The following is a 23,443-nucleotide window of genomic DNA, read 5'->3' on the forward strand; positions in this document are numbered from 1 at the left end:
TGGCTGGAGATTTGTGATCTAGGCTGACCCTTCATCTCAGGGATGTGAACACATCCACAGATCCAGGCAAAGGGGCCCGATGGTGCTATGCAGAGCTCTCTGCTCTGTGCCAAATGCCAGCCCAGCCTGAGTCCTCAGGTCCTGGCCGGCTCAGCCCAGGGCAGACAGAAGAACAACTGAGAACGGGCAGCTAAGAGAGCAAGACTCAGTGATCACAGGCCCAGGTTACTGGATTCCAGATTTTTGATGCTGTAACTTTAACAATCTGAAATCTGAACCAGTCAATTTTGGGACCTATCCAGAGAGTTATAGTCTGCATTAAATTTCACGCTCATTTAGAAGTCTTCAATCCCCCAGAGGAGGAAGGAAGTGACAGTTGACAAAGCAATGCTTCCATTTCAAGAATAACATGTACCCTAGTTTGAAGTCGTTCTGAACAAGGGGAAGATAAACATGTCAGCACAGAAATTTATACAGGTAACTCAGTAGTGCAATCTCCATCTATGAAAGATGATGAAAATAAACCCCAAATGCTGGGAGTTTTTTTTTTGGAAATAGAAACTACAGTTTGTTGACAATAAAAAGATTGCAGTCCTTGCCAAATACTAAACCTCTTTTTTTTTTTAAAAAAAAAAAAAGATCTTCTTAAAGTTATTGAACAAGAGATTTGATTTGAAGATGAAAGTCAGAGGAAAAATATTTGGACTTAGCTTAAAAATATCTCCTCACCATTTCTCCAACTAGCGCCTAGTCAAAAAGAGCTTTTTACAGTTGCTGGAAAACATTCACACAAAAATATGCTAGTGACTCAATAATGACGTCATTGATGCACTTTGATTTTTAAGATCTCATTTTTTTAAAAAAAGATCAAAAAATATTATTTCATTTAAAATTTCTCATTGCCAATTAATTTTCTTAATTTCTAGAGTTTGTTATTTTCAAATAATACATTATTTTTGTTCATCATTATCTGCTACCAACTCTTATTAAAATGATATGATTCATGTTTACATTTTTAAGCATTTTCAACTAATGTAAAGCACTTGTCAAGGAAAGGAGTGGATGGAGGTGTCTGTTAGCCCTTCCTCAGTCTTAAGCAGAGAACTCAGGTTCCCTGGGGCAGACTCCGAGGGACATGCTGCCTGAAAGCCCCCTCGTGGTTGTGCAAGGTTGGGTGAGCAAACTCCGTGCCCTGGGGAGGAAGGTGTAACAAAACCTTTTCTGTTTTAGTGCCTTTAAAAAGTCCCCTCAGATATACCATCGTTATGGATTAGAAGGTGCAATACTATTAATGTTGATTCTTTCTGAATTAGAGTTGGTACCATTCTAGTTTAAGACTTCCAGCTGATCCTCTGTGGAAATTGACAAGCTGATTATAAACTTGTGGCAATGCAAGGGTCAAGAACAGCCAAGTTAATCCTAAAGAAGAGAACGAGGCTGAAGGACTTGTACTACTAACCATCGAGATCTGTGCTAAGCTCTAGTAATTAATACAGTGTGGTGTTGATGCAAGGATAGGCAAACAGATTCATGGCCATAAGAGATTCCAGAAACATACCCTGATGTATATGGCCACCTGATTTATGACAAAGATGACATTGCAGTGCAGTCAGGGAAGAGAGGGTCTTTTCAGTAAGTAGTGTTAAGTTTAGTGGACATTCATATGGGGGAAAAAAATTAATCTAGATTCTGGCCAGGCGTAGTGGCTCATGCCTGTAATCCTAGCACTCTGAGAGGCCGAGGCGGGAAGATTGCTTGAGGTCAGGAGTTCGAGACTGGCCTAAGCAAGAGCGAGACCCCGTCTCTACTAAAAATAGAAAAAAAAAAAAATTATCCAGTCAACTAAAAATAGAAACTAAAAATTAAACAGGTGTGGTGGTTCGTGCCTGTAATCCCAGCTACTTGGGAGGCTGAGGGAGGAGGATCACTTGAGCCCAGGAGTTTGAAGTTGCTGTGAGTGAGGCTGACGCCATAGCACTCACTGTAGCCCGGGCAACAAAGCGAGACTCTGTCTCAAAAATAAATAAATAAACAAATAAATAAATAAATAAGTATTCCTACCTCACTCCATACAGAAAAACTGATTACAGATTAATTATAGATCTAATGTGTAGGACTAACAAAAAAACATTAGAAAAATATCTTCATGACCTTGGGGCAAAGACTGTTTAACAACATACAAAAGCACTAACCGTAGGGGAAAATTTCATAAATTGGAGTATATTAAAATTTAAAAATTATGTTGTTCAAAAGACATCACTAAAAGAATGAAAGGCAGGACACAACAATCAATATGTACTTCAACAGGTGAATGGATAAACAAACTATGGCACATCCATACAATGGAATACTACTCAGTGATAAAAAGGAAAAACCATGGCTGGGCACGGTGGCTCATTCTTGTAATCCTAGCACTCTGGGAGGCAGAGGTGGGAGGATTGCTTGAGGCCAGGAGTTTTGAGACCAGCGTGAGCAATATAGTGAGACCCCGTCTCTACAAAAAACAAGAAAAATTAGCCAGGAGTGGTGTGGGCATGATGGTGCGTGCCTGTAGTCCCAACTACTCAGGAGGCTGAGGCAGGAGTTTGAGGCTGCAGCGAGCTATGATGACACCACTGCACTTTAGCCTGGGCAACAGAGCAAGACCTTGTCTAAAGAAAAAAAAGAACCATTGATTCATACAACGATGTGGATGATTCTTCAATGTATTTTGCTAAATTAAAGAAGTCAAACCCAAAAGGCTACATATTGTGTGGAAATGAAAATGAAAACACAACATATCAAAATTTGTGATATTCTGTGAAAGCAGTGTGTACAGGGAAATCAACAGCATTAAACACTTATACTAACAAACAAGAAGGTCTTAAATGTTTATTTAAATGAAAAAAGGTCCTTCGCCCATTGGAGGGAGGGGGTCACTGGGGGAAAAGGTCTATCAGCTGGTGAGTGGTGGAGCCCATTCCAACCCTATGCTCCTGGGCTACTGGCACTCCGGGAAGTGGCTACACCCGAGGAAATGAAAGAGCTTGTCATCAGGAGCAGTGACTTGGAAGCCACAGTGGATAGAGCTGCAGGGCTCACCTGAAAACAGGTGGGATGCCCCTTCATGGAGGGATCCTCTTCCTTCCATCCCGTTGCCCAGGAGGAATTCCTAGTTCCAGGTCTGAACCAGGAGTGGCCCTTCAGCACTCGAATAGCTCTACCAGGAGGTGGCAGTGTTGAGTCAAAGTCATTCAGTCGGTTCATAAACCCAACACAAGTGAGCACCTGCTGTGTGCAAGGCATCGGGTTAGGCTGTGACTACCTTGCAGGCAGGTGGCAGGATAGATATTATCACTCCATTTTACAAAGGTTGGAAACTCAAGTCCGACGAAGGGAAGCTACTTGCTAAATGAAGGTTGGGACTCCAACTCCTAATTCAATGCTTTTTCTACAGTGCTACTCTTGACTTCATTGGGCATTTAACTAATTTTTTCCCAAGAAAATTTCTTGAAATCACATTCCTACCTACACACACAGAGCAGGCAGGGTTTGAGGCATTACCCTGAGTCTCATGCCCCTGCCAGCTGGCAGATGCTCAGAGAACAAGCCTGGAGGTTGGGCGGGGGTAGTGCTGGGGGGTAGGGGTGAAGGATGTGGCTTCCTCAGCTGGGGACGAAGACACAAAGCTCATAATCTGAACTTTAAGTCCTTGTAGCAAACGCATAAGGGTGACTTACTGTGCACCAGGCACTGCGCCAGGTCCTGGGGCCCCCAAAATGGTGGAGATGCCACCTCTGTCCTCCAGGAGGCTCAGCCCAGGCACTTACAGAAGTCTCTTCAGAAACAGACAGCATAAGGAAATCGTCTAAATCAGGTACAAGCAAATATAATGACAAGAGCTAGGACGGGCCAGTGTGTGCTGGGAGGTAGGGCAGACAAAGGGCCCTGAAGGAGAAACCGGGAAGAACACAGAGATGAGAGCAGATCAGAAGGGGGGGACATGCGGTGGGATCCAGGGAGAAGCTGTAGCCGGGGAACAGGAAATGGGGAAGGCGGTAGGAATCCCCCCTCCTTCCTCACACTCGCCTCCCCTTCCAGGTCGCCCATCCACTAGCATGGATAAAAATGTTAAGTAGGAACGGGGCAACAATGGGGCTTAACTTGGACACTGAAACCCCTCAAAGGCTCAAATTAGCCTGTCTGATCCTCGCTGGGTTGACTGAACCCTGAAATTTCCATTTCAGGGGAGCTGAGAGTGGGGAGAAGAGAAGGTGAGAAATTCAATTAGGTGAACGCACCCTCTCCCTTGGCCAGTCCCCGGAGGCATCTTCCTCACCAGTTGTTTGTGAAAAAGGGACAGTCTCTGTGCTTTAGATGTTCAACTTTCCCGAGGTCTAAAAACAGAGAGGCCCGTATGGGAGCTGTCTCTTAGTGACAGATGGGCTGGCATGGACAGGCTGAGGATGTGTCCTGCCGGCAGCTGGAGACAGATCGCTAATGGAACAAATAGGGAAGAAAGGCAGTAAAAATGTTAAATATTATTAAACAGCCACGAGCCCACGTGGCCTGAGCCTGGCGCAGACCCACCAAACCAGTCTCTCCCCAGATTCCAGGCCAACAGGTACCTGCCACTGCCCTGAGGAACCTTCCAGAAGAGCCACCTGCTCTAGCACCTTCTCCTAGGTGGAGCTCAGGGGCCTGGTGCTGTGCTGTGGGAGGCTTGGGCTGGAGTTAGTATAATCACTTCTTCTTTGACATCTACAAGATTTTGCTAGCCTGCAGCTTTTGACCAGGTGTATACAATCTCAGTATTTTAATAGTGTAATCTTTCAGAGCAAAAATGAAAAAGAAGAAAAGAAAAAACAGAACCAAAAAGCCAGCTGTCTCCTCACTTGTTTATCAACATCTATTCTCGGCGAAACAGAACTTAATTGTATCATAAATAAGTGCCTGTTCCCATTTGTACATTACCGTTTTTAATAGCTTGAGATGAACTCTATAATATCTTGTAACACGTTAAACAACATTCAAGTTCCTGGTAACAACAATAACAAAAACAAGCTGTGTGACCTTGGGTAGATCACCGAGCCTCTCCATTACCCCATCTGTAAAATATGCAGTCATAACTTTGCTCCTGGGGTTTTGTGGGGATCGAATAAGATCATATTTGCAAAACATCTGGTACAGGCAGGGTCCCAATAAACATTAGCTGCCACGGGTAACCCCCACCCTCTGCTCCTGTCCTTCAGTGTCACTGGCGCCCCTGGGACTGCTGGAGCTGCACGTGTCGAGCTCCCAAGCAAAGCTGTTACCTGGGCCAGCGCGTGTCCGGGGGTTCACCAGGCTGCTGTGGGCGTCGTCCCCCTGTGAAATCTCCAGGGGCCTCAAAGGGGGGCAGCTCTGGTGAGAAGGGGGCGAGGAGGAGCTAGCATGCTGTGTGCCCACCTGTGCGTCACTCATTCTGCCGCTGAGGCTGGAGAGTCACAGAGACGCTGACACACTGGCTGTGTCTGAGTCCCATAGGGAGCTTTAACCAAACTTCAGACTTTCGATCCCACCATAGACTTCTGAGTCAGCACCTCTGGGGCAGGGTCCCAGAGTCTGCATCTTAACAAGCTGCTCAGGTGGTTTTTAGGTGGACAGTCCTTAGACTACACTAAATGACCTGGTCAAACTCACGGGGCTAGTAAGTGGCAGAGACATGACACCAGATGCTCTTGGGCTGACCCCACAGGCTGCCCCCATGCCCCCCAGGACAGAACCTGCCACCCAGCAAGGGCGGGATGGGATGGGGGCTGTGGGGAGAAGTGACGTGGAGCACAGACAGCCCCAGAGCAAACAGCCAAGCTGAAAACACTGGGTTTGAGGACACCTCGCCGGGCCCCTGCCCCCGCCGCCCTCTGACAGGCAGCAGCCAGGCCCTGCGGAGGTGGCTGTGACGCACTGCCCCATGGGGCCACCTCTGCTCACCTCTGCCTCCCTTGCTCTCTCTCATTGCTCACGGTCAATTCCACCTGTGACAAACTCTCTCTCCTACAAACGTGTCCTTTAACTGGTTTCCCTCTTCTCTCCCTCTTCCAATTTCTACCAGATTTATTTAGGAAATGTCTCCATTTACCACCTTAGCCTTGCTGACGAAAACCACTTCTCCCAGAGCACCAAATGAATGACTCTCTAGTTCAATTCTATAGCTTTGCTGTTTTATGGAATCACCAAGATAACGAGAAAAACATTGCTACTGACACTCCGAGGCAGCTGGTGTCTGGGGAGCATGGGTCCTGTGAGTGACAAGACCCCTCTGCTTTTATTCGACCCCCTACTGCTAAATTTGACTGGCTTAAAAAAAAAAAAGAAGACCCTCTGCTCTGCCGAGGCCGGGCGGGGTGAGGAGCTGGTTCCAGCAGAGGGAGGAGGGGGCTCCTGGGGAGGACGGAGTGGGGAGAGGAGGCATCGATGCTAATGCTCCCAGGTGGGACCCTCCCTGGGACCCACCTACCCTCTCTGCAGCTTTCAGTGGTGCCAACCGAAATTCATACAGTGCTTGACATGAGTGGAGTTTTTTGTATGTCAGCAAAGAGGCTGAGAGCTTTGTTTGGGTGAATATGAAGTGAAGCAGACGAGGGAGATGGAGGCAGAAGGAATGAAAGGAAAACATGGGAGCCCTTCTGCCCTATAACCCCCTAAACAGAACAGCAGAGTGGGGAGGGCCGTGGACTTTCACCAGCTGTAGGGCTGGAGCGAAGGCGGCTCACAGTCATCTCAGACTGGGGGGACCAGGAAAGCCCCAGGCGTGCTGGGGCTCTGGGACCGTGGAGCCAGGGCTGTTTCTCTGTTTTAATGCTGCTGTGCTATGAGTCGTGTCAACACTTGTGGCTCAGGCTGGGAACTTTAATGACAGTTTATAGGTTTTCCTGTGGAAAATAGAAAGTTCTGAACAGCCAATATAAAAACCCTTTAAAACACAATCTGTACCTGTGGTTTACAGGCAGTTAGTGCAAAGCAAGTGACTGTAACTAAGGTGATGAAGTCACCCACCTAAGGCCAGACCAGGCACCAGACGGTTAGAAAACTGCTGAGAACGTTAGCTCTTTTGCTTCTCACGGGGGGAACAGGCTGGGTTTTGCTGCAGGCGACAGGGCCCGCGGGCCCCACCGCCCTCCTGGTTCCGGCCTGCTGTTTACAAGCGGCCTTCCTGTTTGTAAGCTGTCAGAGGTCCTCCAAGGCTGTTGGGGCTGCTTAGCAGCTGTTTGGGGACACCTACGCCAGGGCACCCTGGGAACCACGTTCCCTGTGAACTCTGTAGGATACAGATCTTTGCATCAAGACAACAATTTCTCTTTTATCAACACATTGAAAGCATAAAAATTGGTCTATTTTGCTCCTCACTTTGAATCAACTAGTATAAATGGAAATGGACTCACCCTGCAGCCCTCTCTCACCAGCAGCTGCCCCTCTCTCTCCGGTGCTTAGTGACTCTTTAAACACCAGAAAGTCCAAACCAAAGCAACTCAAAGGTCCTTTATTATTTCAGCCCCTGATATTTTGGATTATTGGATTTTTGAAACCCCCAACTTTCTATTCTTCTCTCTCCCCTTTATCCTGGGAACATTGTCCCAATAACAGCAAGCTGTCCTTGACTGCTAAGGGCCCAGCCAGCCAAGACTCATCATCGCCCAGGCATTTATTAAGCACCTGCTGTTGGCCCAAACCTCTAGGTACCACACCTGATCCCCATACCTTCCCTCGGGCCCAAGGTGGGGCAGGAAGGAGGGAAGGAAACTGGTTACACATTTACTACCTATCAGGTGCTGTGTCAACCACATTCACATGTATTTTCCTATTAATCCCTTAAAATAACCCACGCAGTAAAATCAGTAAATCCATTGTATAGATTAAGAAAACCAAGGAGCAGAGAGGTTAAGTAACTTAACCAAATCAGAGGAAAAGCAGGAATTTGATCCCAAGTCTGTCTGACCCTCAAACCTGAGCTCTTTCTGTGGAGTGCGTTCCAGGAAGCCCCTGCGTCACAATGGAAAAAATGCACACGGAGGTGTCAGGCTCCTGGGCCAGCAAACGGGCCCAGGCTGAGAGCCAAGGGACGTGCCTGCTCATGGAGGACCAAGGGGAGAAGAGTCCCATGAATCCCTGCACGTGCTGGGGCGGCCAGATGAGCTGATGATCGTTCTCGGGAGTGACATGAAGCTCTGCACCTTTCCCTCCAGGACGGCACCATCAGGACAGCAGTACGGGTGAAGGAGCCCTAGCGCTGGGGCCCACCACACACTCAGCAGGAGATGCTGGGAGAGCTGCCCCAGCCTCGGGCCGCGGTGCCAGCAGCGCTGTGGCCCCTGACAGCACAGTGCGTCTGAGGAGGCTCTTGCACGATAGCCGCGTGGGAGGATGGAGAAAATGGACTGGACGGCAACACATGCCCCGCTGCCTATTGAAAAACCAGGTGCAAAGTAGCCTTTATGCAACGAAGTCACCTTGGACGGAGGTCTCTAGTGATGTGTCACAGGGCTCTATCTTGTATCGTTGATCTGGGTTAAGGATATTTAAAAGCCCAAACTTTTTATTTTGTGCATTTTCTCTATGAGGCATAAATGTTTTTCCATGTTGCTACATACTCGGCATAATTATCATTTTCATGGCTGCATAGTTCAAATTCCCAAAATGGACAGTCCTATCTATCTAGAGCCTCCACAGAGAACCTGGATATCTAAACTAAGAAAATAATTCAAAAAGTGAAAAGAATAATACATGAGGATGTTTATTGCAAAATTATTTATAGTAACAAATAAATAAATAACCCCCTGGAAACAATGTTAATGTCCAGCAATGAACGGATGGTTTAGTAAATCAGTACTCAATGCAATTATGCAACCATTAAATGATAATTACACAGGCTATGCAGCAACATGAAAAAGCATTATGCCTAACGAAAAAAAGCACAAAATAAAATTATAGCTATGTATGTCTACAGTGTTATAAAATAAAGCTTGCCTAGGGGAAAGGATAGCAAAAGAAAATAGAAAATGAAAACTTATGTGGGGGTGGCTGGGTGCTAAGGAGTTGCTTTTTAGAAATTTTATTTTATTGCTGACATTCTATTTTGATAATAAATAAAAAGCAAGTTAAAAAAGAAAGTGCACTCTAGAGATAATTTGCTAAGCAAGCAAACCAACTTTCCTTCCTAGGGGGTTGGAGGCAAGAGCTTGTACATCTCTCTTTTGCTTCATTCTCTGTGGGGCAACGGCTGGGCTGGGCGCAGGCAGAGCTGGACTTTTGGCTCCCAGACCCAGCAAGGGGCTAATGGATGTTCTTCTCCTGCGATGCCTGTCAGGAAATGGGGGTCCTATTAAGCACAGTGCTCCATGACAATGAAGTTCAGAGGAAGACTGCCCCAGCTCATCTCATGGTCTTTGCGTCTTAGAGCAGCCATCTATGTCTGTACCTTTCCAGGTACTTTCCAAGATACGCAGCCAAGGATGGATAACTAGCAAGCAGTGGGCATTTTTGCTGGCAATTCTGTGGGGTGCTAGGAGCCTTGTTGGCCCCTTGCGCTGCTTGCACTCTCGGTGTGCAAGCCTGGGAAAGCATGGGGTGTCGGGCCTCCCTTCCCTCCAGGGTTCCTGGAGGCTCAGAGGCCTCACTAAGGAGGATGGGACTCCAGGGAGGAGGTGAGACCACCGCCAACTGCCTGGCCCTGTGGGGCAGCCTCCAATTATTCCTGTTCTGGGAAGACATTTGCCCAGAGGAGAGAGAACAGGAGCAGCTGGCCAGGCAAGGTGCTGCCTGTGCAGAGAAGGAACCAGTCCCTGATCCAGTCTGCCCCACCAGCTATGGCTCGGGCTGTCCTCCTGAAGGTGGAGTCACAGAGCAGCTCACAGGGTGTGGGACAAAGCCGGGGCTTTTCTTCAAGAGGGGCCAGGGCAGTGTAAGGTAGATGCCTCCAGCCATCTCCAGAGAGAGCCCATCTATGACCTTTGAGTTTTCTGCCACCCAAGAAGTAAGGTCTCGGTCACTGGCATTTGCCTCAGTCCCCTTGTTACCTGCTGGTAGAACTTCCTCTGGGAATGCTGCCTGGAATCTCACTCACTTTCCCAGAGCATTTTAGAATTTTCACATCCATCCTATTGTCCAGTCTTCAGAAAAACCCTCTGACATAGGCAGGGCTGCTGGCATTAGGTCCATTTTGCAGATGGGGAAAACTGAGGTCATACACAAACTACAAATTTAAGTCCAGGTCTTTCAACAACTAGCCTGAGACACTTCAGAGGCTGCGTTCTGGGGCCCTACCCAGTGCCTGGCACACAGAAGGGGCCTATGGTGCTGAGAGGGGCTGAGGCCAGAGCTAAGAGGAGGGGGAAGGTCCCCAACAGGTCCCTCTGTGGTTGGGCCTGTGCTGGGCTTGGCCTGTCTCTCTGCACCGGGGTGAATGTGTCCCCACACCCCACCTGTGAGGAGCAGTAGCCTCCAATAGCGCCAGGCAGGTGACACAACACCTCCCCGCACGCTATCCGTTCAGGCTGCAGGGAAGCCCTTCAGAGCTGCCGGCCTGGGAAGTAGCAGTAGCCTGAGGCCTGCAGAGGGTCGAAAACCCTGGGAACAGCCCCCGTCCAGCTTGGCCAGCACCTCGTTAGGAGGCCCCAAGGGGGAGGGGACACTTCAGGAACAGTATTGTTTATTTTTCTATTTTTAAACAAGTCTGAGGTCTCTGGGGGCACAAATGAAGTTATCAGAAAAGACGTGAGTGGAATAAAGCCTCAAGCCAGCAGGCTGAGAAGGGCGCTGGGGACCAGGGCCTTTGAAAAGCTGAGTTGGAGTTTGTTTATCTTGTGCTCTGTGAGTGCGGGACTGTGACCAGGGTGCCAGACCAGCATGTCCCCAGGCCAGCCAGCCCCCTCCCTGGGCCCTCTGCCGCCTGTCCCCTCAGTGCCACTGGGAATTCGGGTGTGAGCAATACTTTTAAAATGATCCCACCAGTGTGTCCTTTGCGCTGGAGGGAGGAGGCTCTTTCTCTGGAAGGAAGCCTGGATTCGCTTCTCACCTCGAACACATAAACGGTTTTCCCAGGAGGCAGAGCCCAGCAGAGCCTGTGTGCCACATGGCGCCCAGCTCCAGCGGCTCACGGGCTGGCTGTGCCACCTCGGACTCCCTCCATCTGCCGAGCCTCCACTTCCCCATCTGTCAAATGGGGCTGGTCACCCTGCCTTGACTCCACGCACCTTTCAGGGGGAGAAGCGAAGATGATGTGCTCGGAGCACCATTAGGGAAGGGCTGGGCCACGGATCCTTACCCGACCCTGCACCTGTCATCCCCATCTTAAAGGTAAACAAGCTGAGGCTCTGAGAACTTCAGTGACTCGCCTGGAATCCCATTTTCCCTCCACAGCACTAAACCGCCCCTCGGGGGCTACACAGAAGGGCAACGCGCTCTGCTCTTGGGAGCTTTGCGAGAAATCACAAATCGCTGACAGAACCAGTTAGAGGCCTGGGTGGGTCTGGCTGGATGAGAAGAACCTCCCAGGAACCGAGAGGGCTGAGAAGAAGCAAGGAGAGCTGGCCCTGAGCTCACGGGTCCTGGCTTGAGTTCGGGCCCTCGTTGTGCCCAGTGCCAGCTGGGTGACTGTGGGCGGGACGCTCCTTAACCCCCACCCGAATTTTCCCCTCTGTGAATCAGAGACAGTAACAGCAGCTGCTTCCCAGGATGGATGAAGGGGTCCAACAAGATGTGACATGTGAGGAGACAGGAATTGTTAAGCTCGGCACAAATAGAAACAAAGTGCCTTTTCACCTCCTGCCCCCAGACAGCGCAAAGGATGGGTAGGGCAAGTGACACCCAGGCGAGCAGTGGGAAGTCCCGCCCACCCGTCGCCCCCTTTAAGAGGCACCACACTCAGGCTGCAGGGTGCAGAATCCCCCTGCACAGGGTGCCCCACCATCCCCGCAGGCTCCCCCCACCCCTGCCCCTAGCTAGAGCCTCAGGTCATCCGTGCCCTGCCCTCAGATCCAGGCAGAAAGTTGAGGCCAAGGAAGGGGAAGGAACTGGCCCAGGGCCACTCAGCCAGCAGATGGGAAAGCTAAAACTAGAACCCAGAGCTCTGCGCCACCTTCCCAGGCTCTCCTAACTACCCGTGGGAGGTGTCATCACGCCCATTTGGAAGGTGAGGAAACTGAGGCCCCAAGAAGAGCGGTGATGTGCCCAAGACTGTCGGGTGCCGGTGGCAAGGCCACGGCTGGAGGCCAGATCCCGTCCCTCCACTGCTGCCTGCTCAGCCCACGACAGAGACTGCCTCCTACATCACGGAGCTTTTTCTGAAACAAACCACTTCTTAATTCTTTGGCTGAATGTCTAAATAAGGATTTTTGCCAATTCTGAGCCCTGCTAACTGATGAAGTTGTCAGAAAAAGATCTAATGATGCTTGAAAATGCAGGGAGTGAGCCAGCTGCCAAATTGCCCTCCCAGCTCCAACTGGCATCAGGGAGTCGGGACCCTCCCACCGGCGCTGGGGGCGGGCGGGGTGAGTGCTGGGGACCGAGCTGTGTGACTGAGGACGGCTGCTTAACCCCTTTGATCTTCTGCTTCCCAGCTGTAAATGAAGCTAACAGTGCCCTCCTCACACAGCTACCTTGAGGATTAAATGACATGGTGCCTGGCACAGCCCAGATCTCAGGCTGCCTGGGTGGCTGGGTGGGGCCGCCAGCTGGCCCAAGCTCTGCTGGGTGCACGGTGGTGGCCACGCCTGCAGCCCTGGGTGAGCGAAGAGCTGAGTTTGCCAGCTCCATTTGGGGAGGTGCTGGGTCTCTGAGCAGACTCCCGTATTCATCTCGAGGGGCTCGCAGAGCCAGCGAGCTTCTCTCCGATGGGATGAAAGGCTGAGGGTGACCTCAGGCCCTGGGAGGCCTGAGCATTGGGGTGGGAGCCTGGGAGGCTGGGCTGGACCCTTTGTTCTCTCCTCTTTCTCAGTGGAACATTTGTTCCACTCGGGAGTCTGGGCACCAGGGGTGGGGCCTGGCGTGGGGACTTGGGAAACAGACGATTCCCAGGCTATTCCCAGGCCTGCCACAGGAGCCGAGAGGCTGGGTGCTGGGAGCTGGACCTAAATTCAGGCCACCCCAACACAGGGGACACGCACATGTGATCTGCTGCCTGAGGATGGGCCCTGCAGGGCGTCCCAGCTGCAGATGGGAAAAGCCATCCCCTTCAATCACCAACTGCCCAGGCCACCAGCTCCTTCCCATCCTCCTGCCTCCCCATGCCACAAACCTTCATACATGTACACATGTACACACATACAGGTACATACATGTGTCACCTGCTTGGTGACCTTGATTTTCTCTTCCCCAGAAGATGAAGAGGTATGGAGAAGAGCAAACAGAAGCCTTGGTTTCAAGTGTATTTTTGTGATTATGTGGCCTTGGGTAGGGCTTTTAACTTCTCAGAGTCTCAGTTTCCTCATCTGTAGAATGGGGAGAACCACTTTGCTTACAGAGCTTCCGTGAGACTCAAGCAAGGCAGCCTGTACCCTTGAGAAAGCAGCTTGTACCCGTGAAGTGGACATTTGGGGCTGGAAAGTAGAATTGCTGTACCCATCCAGTTTGCTTCTTGTTTAACAAGCCAGGGAGACTCTCTGAGGGTGAGCAGGACTGTCATTTTTAATACGAAAGCTTTCATGGGGCCAGAGAGCTGGGCCTGTCTTGAGGAGCGGGGGTCCCGCTGGGCCAGGTGCTGCGGGAGAGTCTATGCGCAAGTGCACTGAGTGCCCGGCCCTGGCCTGGCCCCAGGACAGCACCAGGGAGGTCCTTTCTGGGCCCTCTGGGAGGGTGTTGCAACAAGACTCACCTGGCTGCCCAGGAAGCCACTCAGCCTCCTAAGGAGTGGCAAGGGGAGGTGATCGAGCATAACCAGGGTCTCCCACCGGGTCTGTGCCCACTGGGTAGCCTGGTCGAGACTGTCTGGGCGCCAGCTTCTGTCACTAAGGTCAGAGTCTGAGCTCTGCAAAGTCCTGTGGCTGTGAATCTCCTGTTCTTTACCCAGAATTCCCTGAGAAGAGGCCCCGTGAGCCCCCAAGACCCATCTCAGTGCATCCCCCCTCAGTCAATGCATCATGGCTCCTTATGGGGTGACAGATGACAACCAGGTGCAAGAGCCCCTATTCACCAAGCAGTACCCACAAATAGCTCTTATCCATGGTCTTTTCTCGCTGGTAATGAAATCAAAGGGAAGAGGAGCGACATTTCCCCAGGGGTCTTTGCCCAGGGCCCCCTCGGGGGCAAGGGAGGCTTCGAGCAGCCTGGCTGCAGGGTGTCCAGTGTGGGCACAGGAAAAGGGACAGCACAGGAGCGGTGCTCTGAGGGTGACAACCGAGTAGGGCGTTTGGGACCCTGGGAGTGGAGAATGGAAAAGTTTAGGGGAGAAAAAAGTTCAGGGGACAGCTGCGTGTGTGTGGAAGAGTCTAAGAGGGCAACAGTGAGGAGAGGGGTATTGTAACGTTTTAATGTATATCATGAAGGCAGGTGTTATTCCTGGGTGAAGATGATAGTTTGAATGAACACTTTGGCCGGGGGGGGTGGCTCACGCCTGTAATCCTAGCACTCTGGGAGGCCGAGGCAGGTGGATCATTTGAGCTCAGGAGTTCAAGACCAGCCTGAGCAAGAGCGAGACCCCCGTCTCTACTAAAAAATAGAAAGAAATTAGCTGGACAACTAAAAATACATAGAAAAAATTAGCTGGGCATGGTAGCGATGCCTGTAGTCCCAGCTACTCAGGAGGTTGAGGCAGGATTGCTTGAACCCAGGAGTTTGAGGTTGCTGTGAGCTAGGCTGGCGCCACAGCACTCGAGCCTGGGCAACAGAGTGAGACCCCTGCAGAAGATGGGAAGGTTGTCCTCTGGGGAGAATAAAACAGAGGCTTTCTGCACTAGGGAAGTCAGACACTGTTGAGAACTGGGGAGGAAATAAACATAGTGGCACTGAGCTCTGAGACCCCACCAGCCCTCTTTCCCAACTGGGCTCTAGGATGCTGACGGGCAACTTCACTCCAGCTTTCCTAGGGAATCCTCAAGAAATGGCCCCTCAGCTCGCCCTTCAGTGAGGTTCCCAGTCAATAACCCCCACCCACGCACTTGAGCTTTGAAACAACTTTTTAGCGACCACCTCCCACTCTTAATTATGAGCAGGCTATGACCACATATCCCAGGAAGCCCTTTGACATAGAACCCAAGAGCCCAAACAAGCAACTGGGAAAAAGCCCCTTGAAGGAAAGATCAGAGAAAATATTGCATCCAGGAAAAAGGAGAGGCTACTATAAAAAAGGAAAAGATCGGAGAACAAAAATGAGCTCTTAGAAATTAAGCACATAATGGCAGAAATAAAAACCCCAATTAGAGTTTAATAAAGCTGAAGCTGAAGAAATCTCCCAGAAAGAAGAGCAAAGAGACAAAGATGAAAAATAGGAAAGAAGAGATGAAAAATAAAGAATCAATCTAGGATATACAACATCAGGATATTAGAGTTCCAGAAAAAACAAAGAAAACAGAAGGGAGAAAGTTATCAAAGAAATAATTAAAGGAAAAATACCAGAATTGAAGGACATGAGTTCCCAGACCAATGGGTCTTTTGCATGCCTCACACACAGAGAATAGGTTGCATGCCAAAAACATATTGTTGGAAAGTTCAGAATTTTGGAATCAAAGAGAAGAGCCTACATGTTTCCAAAAGGAAAAAAAAAAGTCACACAAAAATCAGGAAACAGAAAGGCTCTGAACTTCTCAATAACAATGGTGAAAACTAAAATGTAAGAGAGTGATGTTTTCCAAATTCTGAAGAAAAATAATACACAACCTATTATTCAATTCCATCTGAATTTCCAGTCAATTGTAATAGGAGAACAAAGACATTTTTAGATATATAAGGTATCAAAACATTTACCCCCCATGCACCCTTTATCAGAAAGCTACTAGAGGATATGTTCCACCAAAACAAGGGGAGTAAATGGAGAGAGCTGAAGACCAGAAATGCAAGATCCAAGGGAGAGGTGAAAAGAATCTGAGATGATTAAGAAAAGAGATCCCAGCTTGGTAACACGTACCAGGCTTGGAGGATGACCCAATCCTGATCAGAGTGGTTCAGAAGGCTCCAAGATACATTTTGCTAAGAAAATGAAATGAATGTATAGAAAAATTCTCACTTCTGAATGCCTTTGGAGGAGGTTCAGAAGATTGGCAAAGGTTTGGTGTCAATTTAATGATAAGTACATAGACAACTAAGCAAAAACAATGATTACATCCAGGAAAAAACAAACAAAAATGTGCAGAAAGGGAAATTAACCAGTTTATTTCGTGACTTAGCTCTGAATAGCATATACAGTCATAGTAATGTGAACCACAGGATACTGATCTACCCAAATTTATCATATAACTATATTGGAAGGTCAAGGGAATGGAGAGTGACGTGTAGGATGGCTGTGGGGGAAGGGAAAGAGCTAAACATCCTCTCTAGAGGAAAGTCAAGGCAGAACTATCCAGAAGGGATGATTGATACAAGCGTGCTCTTTAGGGATATGGAGGTAAATACCAAAAGAATCAGCTAAGAGCTGAAAATGGCTTCCTTAGACAAGGGGACATGGGGCAACCCTCCTAGGGCAACTTAGCTCTTGACATGCATGAATAATTTTAATTTAAAAACTAAAAAAAAAATCTTTAAAGAAAATAAAAATCAAATTTAAAAAATACCATTCCTACTCCTCCTACTTAAGGATTTCTTGAAAGGCTGAATAAACATAGGACTTTTCCTTGCTTTTCAGCCTTGGGAGTGAGTTCTTTGCAAGCTCTTCTAAGCAGATAGGCACCAGCTATCAGCAGAGCTCAGAAAAGCTCAGAAAAATTGGGGATACATAGAAACTGAGATGGAGCTGAAACCTTAGGAGCCATACCTGACTCATAGCCCCTTATACCTTGAGCTGGGCTGGTTTCCAAATCTCTCTGTGCTCTGACAGAAGGGACAAAATGTAGTAGGGGCGGGGCTATGCAAAGGCCATCTGCCTGCAGGAACCCTGGAGGGGGAGGTGGGAAGGAGCCAGAGCAGTGAGGTGACCTCGGTCAGTGTCAGGCCTCCACCGTACCTGCCCTGAGACCATGAGCTCTTCCCTCAGGCCCTGCCACTGGCCATCCCTGTGGCCACAAAGACAGATCTGGGAACCTAGAAACCAGAGTCACACCATGCCACACTCATCTGTGTTTACAGAAAGCAAGATCATTATTTACACGAGCAGAAACATTGAGCTAATTCACTTTTAAATACACCAAATACGGCAGACAAAAAACCCGGAAACTTCTGAGTAGAAAGGGGGCACGGAATCTGACCTAGCAGGGCATTCTTGTCAGCAGGCTCTTCCTGCTACACTCTGCTACCTGCAACATTTCTAGCCTTGTTCTCTGCTGATAGACAGACCCTTCCCGGTATTAACAACCCCACTTTTTGCACAAGTGAAACCCAAGAAAACAGAACTTTCTTCCCAGACCACTCAAGCCCCCGAGCCAAGTTATATCAGTAACCCGGAGCTCCCTGGGGCCCAGTTTTCAAAGCCTATTTCAGAGAAGAGTTCTGGGCAATGTGAGTCACACCACTGGTGTCCTTGAGGCTGCAGAGGACACAGGCACACCCAGGCCCCACCTCCCAGCCAGCCTCTTCTTGCTCATTTTGGGAAGCAAGATTTTTGCTTTGTCCACAATCAGAAAGACACAGAAAGAACCCTTAGTCCTAGGTCTAAATCCCCAAAAGCTAGTATGAGGACTAGGAATGGGTCAGTGACAAAGTTCTTGACAACAGGTGACAAAGGGAGAAGAATGAGGACAAAAAGAGATGTGCGTGGCAAAAACTATTCTTGCTTCTGCAATTAGATGTTTCTTACATTTTTCTTTTGAAATTAACATTTTTAAAGGTGAAATGATAGTGATTGTGGATGACATTTTTTAAAAATGTCCTCACTTGGCAAAACTGAAAGTTGGCATCTCTCGTCCCTCTTCAAAAAAAAAAAAAAAAAAAACCACAGAAGAGACTAAGACCAAGCCCTAGGGCCAGAACCACAGATTCAGAGGGTGAGGAGGGCACTGAAGTGTCAGTCCAGTCTCCTGTGGACACCCAAGAGTGCCCGAACACCCCACAGTGACAGGGAGCTCATTCCCTCTGTGCCCAGCTCTGACACTTAGAAAGTGTTTCCTTGTAGTGTTGAGAAACCTGTGCTGTTGTCCTTGGACTTGAACTTGTGCCTGGGATGACCTAAAGCAAAAAGACAGCCTTTCACCTACAGGAAAACAGGTGCCAAGACTGTTGGCACCACTCAGTCATCTGGCTGGGGACATTGGTTTCTCCCCTCTCCAGTCATTCCTCTTACGAAGTGACTTGCCCAAGATCATGTGTCTTGCAAGTGAATTCGAGTCCAGTTCTCCACGCCTGGTTCTCTACATGGGCAAGGACTCTGGGTCCTCAGTTCCTGAGATGTTCTGGCTGTTGCAGACCAGTTGGAAAAGCAACAAAGGAACCAAAGGCGGGGGGAGCGGGGAAGAAACATACAAAAAGTCCATGTCATCCCAATAAACATTTATGTATCTGCATAGAAAAAAGTCTAGAAGGAAATAAGCCAAAATAGTTGTGGCAGTCATCCCTTGAGGTAATGCGAATAGACGATTTTTATCTTATTTTTGCTTTTCTGTGTTTTCCAGTTTTTCTACAATGAACCGGCTCTTATTTATATGATAGAATAACATAATGACCATTTTAAAAGATTACGTAAGAAAAGCAAATTAAAGTTGTGTGGCCTAAGACCTAGCTTCCCAGCCACTCTCCAACAAACAAGCCCTGGGGAGGATCCCAGCCTGGCCCTGTGGGCATGGCCTGCCTCCTCCCCCATCTTGTCACCCCTTGCTGCACCTCACCCTCACGCCAACTGGGCACCCCACTCCTGAAATAGAAGACAGGAGTGGGTGGAGGGCATGAAGGAGGGTGCAGAGGATGAAGGCTGACCCTGCTGGGTCCCCTACCCAGCACAAGGTGTTCATGTTGCTTTACAGTTGGGGAGATGTCACACACATGGAATGTGACAGCGCTGGGTGGAGACCCAGCATCCTCATCCTAGCCGGGTGCTTCCCCTTTTGGGGCTCATAACAGAGCCCCCAGACCCTACTGGGACAAGACTATTGCTGGAGGATGGTATGTTGGAGCCACAGGTCCCCCACGCCCTTCATGCCACCCCCCAGGGCAGGTCTTTGCCAGGTGCTCCTCTTGGACCCCCAGGGCACCTGGCAGACCCAGGCATACGGTCATTAGAAGTGGAGGCCCCCCATGGGGTGGAGTCCTGCCTGACTGCCCCAGTGCAGGGACCGGTCTGCGCTCTGCTATCATGTGGCCCTGGGCAAATTGTTTCTCTCTGGGGACCTCAGGTTCCCTATAGGTAAAATCACGGTAAGGAGCATTTGGCAGTGATTAGACTGGGTGGTCTCTAGGTTTCTTTCAAGTCTTAACATTCAGAGAGTCAGGGACTGACCAGTGACAGGCCCCTACCCAGGGTGGGAAAAGCTTCCCATGAGCTGGGCCTCTCTGGCCTCCCCCGGCCCGGGTCCTTTAGGGGGTGGTCTAGGTCTGAGAGAAGTCCCAGCCGCCGTGTGTATGTGCTGGAGCACGTGTGTGGGCATGCCTGTGTGCGTGCACATGGGGTGTGGGTGCAGCTGTGTGTGCAGGTGTGTGAGTGTGGGCTGGGGCACGGAGGTGAATGAGTGTGAGTGCAGGGTGCCAGGAACACGGGCTACCATTTTGTTTCTGCCACAGCCATAGTCTCTAGTTAGTTTGCCTTTCTGAGGATCCTACCTCTTTCCCCTCCAAGGCCCCAGCTTCTTCCAGCTCCCCCACCCCACTGCCCACCCCCCTTTTCTCATCCTTCTGTCTTTTCATTCCTCCTCTATGTCAAGCCCCAGCCTCAAGCTCTCTCAAGGCCTGGCACTTAGGAGGGCCCATGTAGCTGGTGGTTGAATGCCTACGTGTGTGCCCCGTCCATGTCACTTTCTCAGGAGCCAGCCCCCTCCTCCTGGGGGTCCCCAGGCCCCTTCCAGGCAGTGCCCATGGCTCTCAGAGCCCACCTTGTTCTAGACAGAAATGAAGATAGGCTTTCGTTGCGCAATAAACTCAAATCGTGATTCTGCAGAGATCCAAATGAAAAATAGGGTAGCCTGACATGGCCATGATTTGTTAACCCGACATTGCCTTTCTATTATGTGTGATGCACAAATTTTAATTAAAATCTCAGAAGTGATTTTGCAGTCTTTTTATTGTGTGCCTTTGGGCTCTTCCAGGCTGCTCTGGGGGAAGGGCAGGGCCTCTGCATAGCAGGGACAAGGCTCAAAGGATTTGGGAGGTGGGGGCGCTCTGACAGCTCTTGCAAGCCCTTCCCATTAGAGTGCCATCGTCCACGAGAGTGCGTGGGAACTCCCAGCCTCCCCCACCCCATGACCATACCCATTTTACAGGAGAGGAAACCGAGACCCAGGCAAGTGCGTTACACAAGGACTCACCCATAGCAAGGGTGGTGTGTGTGTGTGTGTGTGTGTGGTGTGTGTGTGTGTGACTCAGCCCTCTGTTTAACAGGAAACTGCAGGTAAGGGAGGGCTGGCTAAATTGAGGGAGAGATGAGGAGAGAGAAGATGGCAAGAGCAAAAATACAATGCCCTTCTTTCCTGCAGTCACACCTGGAGATGGGAGCAGGCAGGTGGGCAGGACAGACCTGGGCTTCAGTCTCAGTCCCTCCAGAAAAGCCCCCGTCCACTGAGGACACCTGAGCAGAAGAGAAGGGCTGAGGGGCTGGGCCGTTGTCTGAGCTGGCACCCTGGCTTCCCCAAGGCCGTGTCGTGCAGGGGATCCCAGCCTTCCCACTGGCCCAGTTTGGGGCACAACAGAGAGCATGTAACAGACTGGTCACCCCTCCTCCCATAGATGTGGAAGGGAAATGTTGACAGTGGGGCATTTTAACAGAGGGAATGGCCTGAAAAAAAAATGGCAAAACTATTTTCTGTGTCTTCAAAACATCCTGCACTCCTTTTTGAGAACAAAAACCTGCATCCCTGTCTCAGGCCAGGGGTTGGGAGGGGCAGGGTAAGTCTTTTGTTATTTGTGCTATGAAGCTGGCCCAGCCTGGACGTGGTAATGGGAGGTCCTGGGTGGAGGTCAGGAGATTGCCCTCAGTGGAGATGGGACATCAGAATCATCAAAGGCAGTTGAACAGCAATGGCCTGAAGCCGAGTGGCCTCCCTTTGAAAGCTCTGTATTTCTGCTTATTGTCGGGACAATGGCATTTCAGACAGGAGTCTCCATCCTCCTCCTTTGCCAACAAAGTAATAAAACTTCTCTTTCCTTCTCCTTAAACTACTTGTTCTCTTTCTTCTTCTTCTTTTTTTTTTTTTTCTTTCTTTTTGTACTGGACTCTGTTCTCTTTCTTCTGACGTGGCCTCGAGGACAAGTGTGGAGCTTTTGGTGACAAGCAGAGAGAACCAAGCAGAGGGAAGTGGCTGGTTGGAAGGCCGCTGGGGTGAGGGTCTGACAGCCTCGGGCGATCACCACAAGCCAAAGCTCAAAAGAATCTCAGGCCTAGTGAGCAGCAGGGTGGGCGAGAACCTCCAGCTGGTACCTCCTGCCTGGTGCAAGGAGGGAGGGAGGCCAGAGCTGGGAAGCGTTGGGGAGCCAGGTCCTGCCCTGAGGTTCAAGAACCTTCCACGTGAGGCTGAGGCTGACCACCCAGAGCCCCTCAGCAGCCAGCGATGCGGCCTTCACCCCCCACCCACCACCTGGACTTACCCGCAGGGCTGGCAGGGAGCTGACCTGGTCCATGGTCAGTGTCGCCTCCTTGTAGTACTTCCCGGGAGGGCAGAGCTTCAGGAAGGTGTCGTGGATGCTGAGGAGAGAGGGACACGATGGCCACATGGGCTGGTAAAGGAGGCCGGCAAGCCCCTCTCCTGCGGGGAGCGGGGGTCTCTGTGGGGAAGGGGCTCAGGATTGACTGACACAGAAAAGGCAGTGTGATAAATCTTTCCACCCTTCTAGAAACATCCCCGGGGCCCTCCAGTGTGCCTGGCACACCATGGGGGGTGAGGAAGGGCATGTGAATGTGCTCGGTCTCCTGGAACACACCCTACAAGTGTTAGTTGTAGAATATCAGAGCTGGACGGGGCTCTGTCATCGCTCGGTCCAGTCCCTCAGCTACAGATGGAGAAACCAGCAGGGCCTCGGGGAAGCCAGGGTCCCCACCTCTGGCCATCTGCCCAGCTCCACCCTCAGCCCAGAGAAAAGAGGTCACTGGCGGGCCTGGGCGAGCCCGGATTAGAACCCAGCTGCCTGCAGCCAGCAAACCACACAGCCCCACTGGGCCCCTTGGCAGCGAGCTGGTTCCTGCAGATTGTGGACTGAGCGATCTTCCTAATCATCCCTGTCATGGATGTCTCTGTCTGTATGCCCCCACTCCAGTCCAGGGGATTTTGCTTGTATGTAACAGGCAGAGGGAGAAATGGTTGTGTGACCCTGGAGAGGAAGAGGGCAGGAGGGAGCTCTGCCCCAAGCTGTCCCTCCCACCCTGTCCTGGACACAGGTCCCTGCCCAGCAGTGGGCCCGAGGATCTGCAGGACCAGCAACCAAGGCAGCCAGTGGGGAGGAGATAGTGCATGGGCTCTGGAGGCCTGGAGGCCAGAGCCCGCGAGGCCACGGCAGGGCTGTGTGACCTCAGGCCACTCATGTGACGCTTCTGAGCCTTGGTTTCATCCTCTGGATAAAGGAGGAGAATGATGCGCCTCTCTTGCAGGGTGGTAGTTCAGCGTGAAGGAGACTGAGTGCTGGAGGGTGGTGTGTGCAGGTGGTGGGTGAGTGGTGGTGGGTGGTGGGGTACCCACAGGCTGGTTAAAAACACCGTCTCTACAGTGCAAATGCTGACTCTGCCACTTAATAGATCTGAGACCTTGAACAAGGTTCTGAATCCACTCAAGCCTCAGTCTCCCCGTCTGTGCAGTGGGGTAATAAATCCCCTACATGCACTCGTGAGGATTAAATGAGGGGAGGTGTATGATGTCAGCATGGTGTCTGGGAGGAGACCCCCGGGTCTCCCACCTTGGTCTGTGTCCCTCCCCCATACTCTAGGGTCCCTGTGCCCTCCTGCTGTGCAGGACCCAGACCTAGACCGTGATGCCGGGAGCCCACTAACCTGGCTCAGGCTGCTCTCGCCTCCCTCTGTGGTCCCCTTCATGCTGCACAATGACAGCTTCCTCCTTGCCCCTTTCCTAGCCCTCTCTTCCCGCCCCTCAACCTCAGCCTGGCGGGTGCTGGGCGGCCAGCAGGCTTGTGGACCTAATTCGCATTCACAAGCGTGACTGACACCCCCCATGGACATTCCACAGCATGTGGTTTGTTCACTCAGATGAACCTCTGA

General features: G+C 50.4%; 1 protein-coding gene across 1 annotated transcript in view; it reads right to left on the reverse strand.

The window, feature by feature from the left end:
* CIB4 (calcium and integrin binding family member 4) overlaps positions 1–23,443 on the reverse strand; it is a 49,954-nt gene that overhangs the window by 17,249 nt on the left and 9,262 nt on the right. The window contains exon 3 of the mRNA XM_045549213.1: positions 21,826–21,922. Within this exon, the coding sequence (XP_045405169.1) occupies positions 21,826–21,922 (97 nt within the window). The remainder of the gene's footprint in view (positions 1–21,825; positions 21,923–23,443) is intronic.

The sequence above is a fragment of the Lemur catta genome, chromosome 4, assembly GCF_020740605.2.
Source record: "Lemur catta isolate mLemCat1 chromosome 4, mLemCat1.pri, whole genome shotgun sequence".
Taxonomy (NCBI): domain Eukaryota; kingdom Metazoa; phylum Chordata; class Mammalia; order Primates; family Lemuridae; genus Lemur; species Lemur catta.